This window comes from Lampris incognitus, chromosome 3 (genome assembly GCF_029633865.1).
Source record: "Lampris incognitus isolate fLamInc1 chromosome 3, fLamInc1.hap2, whole genome shotgun sequence".
Lineage (NCBI taxonomy): Eukaryota > Metazoa > Chordata > Actinopteri > Lampriformes > Lampridae > Lampris > Lampris incognitus.
In genome coordinates this window covers 80,555,954-80,567,471 of record NC_079213.1, presented here as the reverse complement: position 1 = coordinate 80,567,471, position 11,518 = coordinate 80,555,954, and the positions used below count along the sequence as shown (strand labels likewise).

At 41.8% G+C, this 11,518-nt stretch overlaps 1 protein-coding gene across 1 annotated transcript in view; it reads right to left on the bottom strand.

The window, feature by feature from the left end:
* Positions 1-880: 880 nt before the first annotated feature.
* kita (KIT proto-oncogene, receptor tyrosine kinase a) overlaps positions 881-11,518 on the bottom strand; it is a 28,615-nt gene continuing 17,977 nt past the window's right edge. Inside the window, exons 13-21 of the mRNA XM_056276822.1 lie at positions 8,983-9,093; positions 8,444-8,585; positions 7,971-8,062; positions 7,711-7,841; positions 7,116-7,238; positions 4,111-4,222; positions 3,893-3,992; positions 3,465-3,570; positions 881-1,063 (exon numbers count right to left, since the gene is read on the bottom strand). Of these exons, the coding sequence (XP_056132797.1) occupies positions 881-1,063; positions 3,465-3,570; positions 3,893-3,992; positions 4,111-4,222; positions 7,116-7,238; positions 7,711-7,841; positions 7,971-8,062; positions 8,444-8,585; positions 8,983-9,093 (1,100 nt within the window). The remainder of the gene's footprint in view (positions 1,064-3,464; positions 3,571-3,892; positions 3,993-4,110; positions 4,223-7,115; positions 7,239-7,710; positions 7,842-7,970; positions 8,063-8,443; positions 8,586-8,982; positions 9,094-11,518) is intronic.

Here is an 11,518-nt window from a genome sequence, read left to right as displayed (position 1 = left end):
TGTGTCGTGTCAATTTTTGTAATATATGAAAGGAATAACATGAACAGGAAGATATAATGACTATCTTGGCTCACACCCTTAATGGACTCTACAGCAGGTCTAACAGTGTCTAGCTTATTCATGAGTATCTCAGTATCTTAATTCTAGTTGGCCCCCATAAGTTTCTCCTTCATATAATTATTTGCCTGCACATATGGAAATAATACTGATAATGAACACAGTGTACAAAAGAAATAAAGCTGCATCATGTGTTGTATGGAATTATATAAAGTTCAATTGCCTCGAGTGCCTCTTTTTTCCCCATCAATTTCAACTGCACTCCTGCAACCATAATAAAAACATGACATAACTTTTCATTAGAAGTGCAACAACAGAGAAAAAACAGCAAACATGAAATGTAAAAAGAAAAAACCTCCATTAGATAGAATGAAATATTCCAGTAAAACATTAATTGCAAAACTGCAAACAAAAACAAAACAAAACTTACGAAGTGTATAGGAAAAAATGTGACTGAAAAAGTGAGAAGATCACTGCTTAGAGTAGCGTGATGAACATTGGAGAGTTTTTTTTACAACAGTTGTAGGATTTTTTTTTTCTTTAAGAGTAAAGGTTGATGTCTTCCACATCCCAATGTCTTAACTATGTCTCTTTCGTAGCAGGGGAGACTTTGTCCAATTGTCCTCCATAAAATCAGAGGATCATGATCGTAATCCGAACCAGTCCTTGTTTGCGATCATGGTCATAGATGGAAATGGATCATGGTCTCGAATATGTGGCAACACATCCAATGAGCACTGGGGCGGTGGGGCAGTGGGGTCAGTGGTTTGTGGCGAAACATTACAGGCACTTTATGGGGCGCCCAGTCATATCAGGAGGGTCCTTACACTCGATGGGCTCTGAGGCCCATTCCTTCCAGGAAGACCTCATCGTGGGCCAGTAGAGGGTGAGCCGCAGCGTTGTAAGTGCCAACCGAGTTGACGTGTTGAAATGCTGAGCTCTGACTACTCTGGTCCTCCCTCACTCCAGATGTCAGAGGAATCCGGGTACTGAAGTTCAGATAAATCTAGAAAGAAAGAGGGGTTTGGTAGATAAGTAAATAGATAAAGAGATATCAAGAAGATGCACAGAGAGAAAGAGAGAGAGAGGGAGAAAGAGAAAGACAGCGAGATTTGTGATGTGATGTGTATCTCTACATTGTAAACAATTGACTGAGGTGTCAGCTGAAAAGATGACCAGCGCAAAGCTGTGAAAGAACACATTAACAACATTAAAAGAGGCATTCAAACAGTCCTGCTTGAAAAGCATTTGGAAAGCTGTTTCTTTGCCCTTGTCTTCTTCCATGCCGAGTTCAACTGACCTCTCATGAAGCATATGTACACCCTTGCCATGTACACACATTTGCAATTATTCATTCAGGAAACTCAGTAATGGTGAACGCTAATAGTGTTTTGAAATGAACAACATACAAGGTAACATGGTTTTCAGAATGAAACCTTTCAACAAACTTTGTTGCCATCCAAATCTTGGTGTTACGTTTGATCCCAGTCTTTCCTTAGTTAAGGACATTAAAGAAATCACCAAAGACTGCCTTTTTTCACTGACATGACAGCTAAAATTCGGTCTTTCCTATCCTTGGCTGACGCAGAGACTCTAATACATGCATTTGTTTCATCCAGACTTGATTACTGTAATGTTCTGTTCTCAGGTCTGCCACATGCTAGTACAGCAAGTCTTCAGATGGCTCAGAATGCTGCTGCTAGAATCCTAACTAAATCTAGTAAATTTGACCATATTACACCAATTCTTACCTCCCTTCACTGGTTTCCTATCCATGTTAGATCAGACTTCAAGGTGCTTCTGCTGACTTATAAAATCATAAATGGGCTTGCCCCATCTGACCTATCTGATCTCAAACCGTACAGTCCATCTCAAGCTCTCTGCTCTCAAAATACAGGGCTCCTGTGTGTACCTAAAGTTAAAAGGAAGTCAGCTGGTGGCAGGGCCTTTTCCTACTGAGCCCTGTTCTAGTGGAATAACCTGCCTACTGCTGTCAGACAATCAGAGTCTGTTGAGTCCTTTAAATCCAAACTTAAAACTCATCTTTTTGCCTTAACCTACAATTAGTTGCCTTTATATTGAGTACTTCACAACCTGTACTGCATGGCGGGTCGGTTTCTGTCTCAATGAATTTACCAAGCACGGTCTTTTCTCTCTCTCTGAATCATGTCTTCTCCTTCCTCTTCTTCTGTGTATGTGAATGGTGTGATGTGAGTTTCCCGTGTGCACGTGTGGTCTGTCCTCCTCCCAGGTCTCCATGGTGATGGTGGTCGCCACATGGACACTGTTTGGCATCCTCATCACATTTTTTTATATATCTTATAAATCCATATAAATTTGTTGTCTTGTTTCAATGTTATATCCTTCTCTCTCTCTGATGTGTGACTAATATTTTGTTTTTTTTTTCTTGTCTCTTCTCCCGCATATGTGAATGGTGTGATGTGGGTCTCCCCTGTGTGCATGTGTAGTCTGTCCTCCTGTCAGGTCTCCATGGTAATGGCGGTCACGTGGCTCGGGTCCTGGGCTGTTCCAGTGGCATCTGGACACTGCTTGGCATCCTCCTCATCATATCCTTCATATAGTTTATAATTCCATTATAATTCTGTTATCCTCTTTCAATGTTGTATTCTGTAAATTGTGTAAACACAACATCCATTGCACGTCTGTCCATCTTGGGAGAGAGATCTCTCCTCTGTTGCTCTCCCTGAGGTCTCTCCTTATTTTTCTCCCTGTTAAAGGGCTTTTTTAGGGAATTGTTCCTTATCTGATGCGAGGTTCTAAGGATGGGATGTTGTATTGCTGTAAAGCTCCCTGAGGCAAATTTGTAATTTGTGATAATGGGCTATACAAATAAAATTGGCTTACTTGACTTCCACTGTCATGGTCAAAATACTGCGTGACTGTGTGACTTTCTACCTCATTCTAATCATGTACATGCATGACCATAGCTGACAGCAGTGCAGAAAAACACCCCTTTAATTTGTCATATGGTCAATTTAAGGGTCAAAAGGGACATCAGAGATGATCTTTCAACTACTTTACAAGAATCATCCCCATGTAAGATAGCTTGAGGGCACTTAAAGTATAAACAGCATGGTTTTATTTCACAACCTATTTATACTGGTGAATGGCCTGTCAAGTCTTGTTGGCTCACTAATTCGTAGGATGATGGTAAGCTGGAGGCTGGTAGAATGGACTGACAAAACGATAAAAAGCTTTTTAACTGACAGAGATGAATGATAAAAAACATAAGAGCATCTTCTCTGTTCGTGTCCTTTGCCTTCCATTCATTAAATATAATATGCATGATGGGTGTGCTGTTTTTAACGAAGGTATATAGTGTTTGGGGAATGGGAGTTTAAATCTTCTACAGAGAGTGTATGAAAACAAAGTGTATTTATCTTTACATGCTTAGTGGTATCTGACAGCTGCTGCTCAATCTGCTCCACGACTTTCCTAAAGTGGGGTCTCTTGAAGGAGTCAGCATCCCAGCAGGACCTCATGATCTGATACCTGAGGATCAACAGATAAGCACATAGTTTCAACATTGTTGTAACCTACGACACACATGCAAAAAAATGCATCTCATTTGGACTAAGGTTACTGTTTCTATTGCCACCAGACTTTCAAAGAGTGCACCCTTTTCGATGATTTGTGTAAAAGGCATTATGAAACACAAAGGAAGCAGCCTCCTGTTCAAAATTACCAAATATAAATTCCTTCATGCTTTCACCACCTAAATCCCTTCAATTTCACAAACCTAAAATCCTCATCCCCAAATTCTTTCTGTTCCCATCTAATCAACTCTGTTTTTCTCACAAACAAACACACTCACATTTCACTGGGTGCAAATTCTGGAGCATCCATTCTGTATCCATCCTTTATCAGTTTGTAGAACTTGGAGTCAACAGGCATACCAGGGTACGGGCTATTTCCTTCAGGTCAAAACGGAGACAGTCAGTGAGCCAAAGACATTTCCGCATAATGAACCTTAACAGACACAGAAAGACACATGCACACACCTGCACACACACACTAGATTAATAAACATACCTAGTGAGAAGATTTCCCAGAGTAAGATGCCATAGGACCACACATCACTCTCAAACGTGTAGACACACTCGAAGATACTTTCTGGTGACATCCATTTCACTGGCAGTCGAGCCTAAACAGTGCAATAACACACATTCCATCTCAACATTTGGTAACACTTTCTATGAAGCTTGCATCCATAACACCCTATAGGCATCTATAATGCCCTATAAGCATCTATTGCATCTACACTCACCGGCCACTTTATTAGGCACACCTGTCCAACTGCTCGTTAACGCACATTTCTAATCAGCCAATCACATGGCAGCAACTCAATGCATTTAGGCATGTAGACATGGTCAAGACGATCTGCTGCAGTTCAAACCGAGCATCAGAATGGGGAAGAAAGGGGATTTAAGTGACTTTGAACGTGACATGGTTGTTGGTGCCAGACGGGCTGGTCTGAGTATTTCAGAAACTGCTGATCTACTGGGATTTTCACGCACAACCATCTCTAGGGTTTACAGAGAATGGTTCGAAAAAGAGAAAATATCCAGTGAGCGGCAGTTCTGTGGGCGAAAATGCCTTGTTGATGCCAGAGGTCAGAGGAGAATGGCCAGACTGGTTCGAGCTGACAGAAAGGCAACAGTAACTCAAATAACCACTCATTACAACCGAGGTATGCAGAAGAGCATCTCTGAACGCACAACACGTCGACCCTTGAGGCAGATGGGCTACAGCAGCAGAAGACCACACCGGGTGCCACTCCTGTCAGCTAAGAACAGGAAACTGAGGCTACAATTCGCACAGGCTCACCAAAATTGGACAACAGAAGATTGGAAAAACATTGCCTGGTCTGATGAGTCTTGATTTCTGCTGCGACATTCGGATGGTAGGGTCAGAATTTGGCGTCAACAACATGAAGGCATGGATCCATCCTGCCTTGTATCAACGGTTCAGGCTGGTGATGGTGGTGTAATGGTGTGGGGGATATTTTCTTGGCACACTTTGGGCCCCTTAGTACCAATTGAGCATCGTGTCAACACCACAACCTACCTGAGTATTGTTGCTGACCATGTCCATCCCTTTATGACCACAGTGTTCCCATCTTCTGATGGCTACTTCCAGCAGGATAACACGCCATGTCATAAAGCTCGAATCATCTCAGACTGGTTTCTTGAACATGACAATGAGTTCACTGTACTCAAATGGCCTCCACTGTCACCAGATCTCAATCCAATAGAGCACCTTTGGGATGTGGTGGACCGGGAGATTCGCATCATGGATGTGCAGCCGACAAATCTTTAGCAACTGCGTGATGCTATCATGTCAATATGGACCAAACTCTCTGAGGAATGTTTCCAGTACCTTGTTGAATCTATGCCACGAAGGATTAAGTCAGTTCTGAAGGCAAAAGAGGGTCCAACCCGGTACTAGCAAGGTGTACCTAATAAAGTGGCCAGTGAGTGTATAATGCCCATACTTTCCTATAATGTGTATTACAATGACTAACAGCTATAGCCGAAGACTAAGAAATAACACTGAAGTCTCACTATGTATCTCTACAAAACTTCAGCAAAACAAGTTGGCTGTGATGCATTATGACATTTGACAGATAAACAGGCTAATGATGACATAGTATTTATAATGCATAAATCCATTTTAAATTGACATAATGTATCATAAAGGTGGTTATGGGGTGTTGTGAGGGTGTATTCATGGTTATAATGAATCTTACAGTGACTTATAGCTACACTTATGGGCGTTATAGATGCTTATAGGGCATTATAGATGCAAGCTTCATAGAAAGTGTTACCCAAACTTTTTTCTGTGATAAATATTTAAAAGATGCTTTTGCCTTCTCTGTGTTAGCCCAGCAGCTGACTGATAGTTAAAATATAGAGTAGGCCAAATGTCAAACAGCTCTGGCAATAATTTCCCGGAGGATCTAAACAGTTTAAACATCCACCTGCAAAGCTCATTTCTGACGAGCGATGAAAGAATGTATAAACACACCCCTTTCACAAATGACTGATCACATTCAATAATTCAGCTGCCACACACATTTTAAATGTGTACATTGTGTGCTTGTACCTTGTCCCCCCCCCCATACATTAGTTTTTGTAGGCCTAGAAGTGGAGCACCTGCTCTGGAGCACAGACATAACATTGTAACATAACATGCTGTAGTTTATTAATCTTAACTTTTCTAAATGACTGAATTTTCAACAATCAAACAAAATGAAAGTTATAGCAAGATTTTAGCTATTGTGGATCTCTTAAATTTTATTGGATTCACAAAGTTATTTTACTGATGAACTTTTTCTTCATCCCTCGAGAAGTGTTGTTTAAAATCTAATTTTGTTTTCATTTGAGTTTTGAAAAAAAATGTGCAGAACTACTTGATGGCCTTTTCTTTGGGAAATAAAAATCATAGTTTGAATAAACCTTTCCATTTTTGGTTAAAGCCCAAAGAGAAGTAGGACTGATCCATGGGGGGGGGGGGTCTGTAATGGCTGCCACTGTGTGTATACTCTACATCTATTTCACATGTTCTAGCACCAAGTTCGTTTTTTTTTCTCCCAAATTGTATTCGGCCAATTACCCCACTCTTCCCAGCTGTCCCTGTCGCTGCTCCACCCCCGTGCCAATCCGGGGAGGGCTGCAGACTACCACATGCCTCCTCCAATACATGTGGAGTCGCCAGCCGCTTCTTTTCACCTGACAGTGAGGAGTTTTGCCAGGGGGACGTAGCACATGGGAGGATCACGCTATTCCCCCAGTTCCCCCTCCCCCCTGAACAGGCGCCCCGACTGACCAGAGGAGGTGCTAGTGCAGCGACCAGGACACATACCCACATCTGGCTTCCCACCCGCAGACATAGCCAATTGTGTCTCTAGGGACACCCGACCAAGCCGGAGGTAACGCGGGGATTCAAACTGGAGAGCCCCATGTTGGTAGGCAACAGCATAGACCACCACACCAACCAGATGCCCCTTTAGTAGCAAGTTTTTAATACAGACTTACATTGCCCTTAACTACATAGTTGGAGTCAGTGGTAATGTCCCGGGCCAGGCCAAAATCACAGATCTTTGCCACTCTTCCTTGTGTTAGTAGGATATTTCTGGCAGCCAGATCTCTGTGGATGCACTGAAAAACAAGACACATTTCTCAATATGATATGTGATGATGCAAAGTGAATTTTGCTTTACAAAACATATTTCAAGCGTGCAAAAATAAATTACTGAAATCATTAACTAGTGCAATATGGAACTGTATTTCCTTACTCAAATCTCTACCAACCACACAAACATTGACACTGATACATAGGCTAGCTAGGCGAAGTATCTCCTCACCACCACATGTAATCAATTTTTAACAACATGCTCAAACACAGGTTGTCGATCTGTTAACTAGCCAGGGAAATAGGATCCATGCTTTGTGTTGAAGAAAAAGGAAAGACAATGGAATTGAATAATGACATCCAACTCCTTTTCCGCCAAGTCATCTTCTTTCAGTTTCTCTCTCTTGCTGTACACATTAAAGGAGGATTTAAGTCATTCAGCTTTGTGCAGGCGATGTTATTTCGATGTTATTCAAATGGTGGAAAAAAGATGCTAACATTCTTTGAGGCGAGGAAGTCCATGCCTTTGGCCACTTGATAGGAAAAGCTCAGGAGGTCCTCAGTGTCTAGAGATAATCCATCTTCGTGAAGCATTTCACTCGCAACATCTGCATCACTGTACGAAGCACCTAACAGACAAAAGTGGCAAAAAATATATTATGGAAGTGTTTTTATTCATATTAATTAGGAATTTAATTATTTGTTAAAAAAACAGCATGTATTCTGAGTCTGCCAAATTTGATGAATGACTTGCTTGCCTTTGCGTAGTGAGCGTCTCTTCTCAGATGAGCTTGGCTGCGGAGCTCCAGCAACAGAAGGCCTCATGGCCATGTAGCCGTTCCTGCTGTCACTGTCAATAGGAAAGGAGCAGTCTGGTCTCAGCCGAGTGCTTCCACAGAGAGGCATGCTGCCTCTCAACCAACCTACTCCTACGTACGTTCTGGATAGTAAACACTAGTACTCTCTTTTCTATTCCACACGTCTTTCTGTATCTTCAAGTGCTAGTAGAAACTTTCACCAGAGACACTTTTGTTTTTCTGGTTATATTAAGAAAGTGAAGGCTTGCACGAGTGTGTACAGCATTTAATACTGGTTTTGGTGTTAAAAAAAAAAGAAAGAAGAAAAACTTAAGTATATTTGGAAGCCCTCAATTCTGGTGTTATACAAACGACAGCAGAATACATTGAGCTACCAACCCTCCTCTATAAGCAAGAAAGAGAGAGAAACTAACCAATCTATGTCTCTCTGCTGCATGACATTCCTGTAATAGCAGTTGTCTTCCATCTTGGAGTAGATGAAGGATTCTCTCTTCCTGCGCAGAAAGTTAAGGAGGTCTCCAAAGCAGCAATACTCTGTAATCACAAGTGTGGGGCCTGGACACACACACACACACACACACACACACACACACACACACACACACACACACACACACACACACACACACACACACACACACACACACACACACACACACGCACAAAAGTGTCAAAGGAATCATCTTTGCAAACACAAGTAAAACCAAAACACGCAACTTGAACAAATTATATCAAAGCACATTCTGCAATATATCAAAAATAAAACAATGAAAACATGCTAAATAAAGATGGCTGAAACACATTGGCAATGCAGAAATAACAGCACATTCGAATTTTGTTTATGCTTCTCCTTAAGACTGTTAAGCCTGCTGCAAAATGTCCTGTTCCAACTGCAACCCTCACGTCTTAATGGTAATGACTACAAATAACTCTACGCCCCAGCTCCCCTCACCTCCAATAGTGCAGGCTCCCAGGAGGTTGACAATGTTCATGTGATTTCCCAAATAACTGAGAACTTTCAGCTCTGACATCAGTGCCTCTTTCTCTGTGGCATGGGCGCTCGCTGTGGAAAAGTATTCAGAGCAAAATCCCCATGTGGAAAAGGATTAGCAGTAATTAAGCAATTTGACTGTAATTACATGTAATATTTTGGTATTCACTAGATTAAAGAAAGGAGAGACAGTGAGGATAATTACAAATGAAAAGTTGCACATAAAAATAAGGAGTGCAATCTGTATTTTACACTTCCATAAAAGTTTATTTGCCTAACACTAAATCACTCTACACTCCAGTAGGCAAATTATTAGTGGTCTAAGCATGAAAGTGCTGGAACCCTATTGCATTTGTTAGGATGCTTCTTCTTCTTCTTCCTGTTCTTCTTCTGTATCTGGGTCTCAGAATCCATAATAGCTACAGTTCCCAAATTGGCAGATCGGTTGAAAATCTCACTACTCAGACAAAAATAATTATACCGAAAGGCCATATGGTGACGCTATAACCACGAACTTTACGTTTTGGCCTATACGCCCATTTCACACCGCGGCCATCTTGGATTTTAAAAAAACCAAGCGGTGGGAACTTAGCCACGCTCCCTTCTTACGTCATTGAAAACACTGCTGGAAGCAACATGTCGTACTGCTGTGTGTACCATCCTGCAACTCCTATCAAAGAAGGGAAAGAGATAAATCCTTGACGTTTCACCGCTTCCCCAAACGCCTGCACACCCATAAGGCATGGGTGGTGAAAATTAAGAGGGATACAGGGCCACATTTTCAGGTAACTACCAATACCTTCACCTAGCAACGTTGTTAGCTAGCTTTCTGGTCTAACTACAACCATAACAGTTAACATGTTGCTGACAGTAACGTCAGATATCATGTCATTATAGATCACAGGCAACACCAGGGTGTGCTCAAAGCACTTCACCGAGGACTGTTTTCGCAAGATGTTTCATGGGCTGACAAAACTGAAACCCGGAACTCTACCGACCATTTTCCCATGGTCAAAGCAACCTACGCCCAGGAGGTAGCTAAGTTTACTAACTTTACTAGCAGACAGACATCACGGTAGGTCATGCAGAGCTATAATAACGTTAGCTGGATGTTGTCATGAAAATGATTTTAGGATGTTGATTAAATGAAACATAATACCTGCCATTAATAGCTTGTATTTTTAGGGTTCCTGTTTGTGGTGGTCAACCTGCTGGGGAGGTGACACCCGAGTCAGCAGATGAGTGAGTAACGTTTACAGTTGTGCACTCATGTTTACAACTAAATTCCACATTAAGATGCCATATGGCTAAATGTTTACTCCTCCTGCTAGTATTGCAACAGACATTATGTACATGTAGGCCTACTGTATGCATTGAGCTGCAGAGGTTGCACCATGTACAGCCAGTTAAATAATATTGGGGTGACCAGTTTCACTGTGACTAAAACATTAGAAGGGAGACAGAAGTTTGACGTTGAAAAATGTTTGCTCCTGTTTGTATTCGCATTGGTGACTTAATAGCGGAAGAAGATGAAGAGGAACATGAGGGAGATAGGTGAGTTGTTACTGTCAGTACAATACAATTTTTCAAACATGTACATTGCTGCATTGTATAATATATATATATATATATATATATATATATTCAATAGTGGATAGCTCTGTTCTGACACATCATCTTGATAACAGGAAAATGTGTGGATTTATATTGCTTCCCACATGTATGACATATCCTCATGCGTCCAGTGAGGTTTGGGTGACTCTACCTGATCATGACTACGATGTGAAGCCCCTTTCTGTGGAAGACCGGCTTGATGCAGTAAAGAAATGCATCGCTTTCCTGGAGGACGAAAATAAAAAGCTGAAAAGTGAGCGTTTTGGTCTAGAACGCTTCCAGTCTGCGCCCAATCTGATCAGGTTTTACACTGGTTTTAAGGATTACCACACCCTCAAAGCACTCTTCCTAGCTTTACAGCCTACTGCAGAGTCCATGGTGCGATGGACTCAAATGCAAAGGAACAGCCATAACCTAGAACACATTTCTGTGTCTGGCTTCCATGCAGAGCATTTATCGCTGATTGATCAGTTTTTCCTGTTCTTGTGGCGTGTGAGGCGGGGCTTTTTTGCTCTGGATTTATCTGTACGATTCAATGTGTCGCCGGCCACAGTCAGCAGGAACTGTACAACACGGGCCAACTATTTGCTCTTTATGTTAGGGACCCTCCCAATATGGCCTAGTAGAGCAGCAGTAGACGAGCTAATGCCACCAGTATTCAGGGAATTCTACCCAAACACAAGAGTGATACTAGACTGCACAGAGATCCGCAACGAGACAGCTAGTTCGAAGGTTTTGAACACCATGACATACTCCCATTATAAAAGTAACACTACACTGAAATCCCTAATTGGGATCACTCCCTCAGGGTCAGTTAGCCTGGTAAGTAACCTATACACAGGATGTATTTCTGATAAGGAGGTAACTAAGAGGTCAGGTGTTC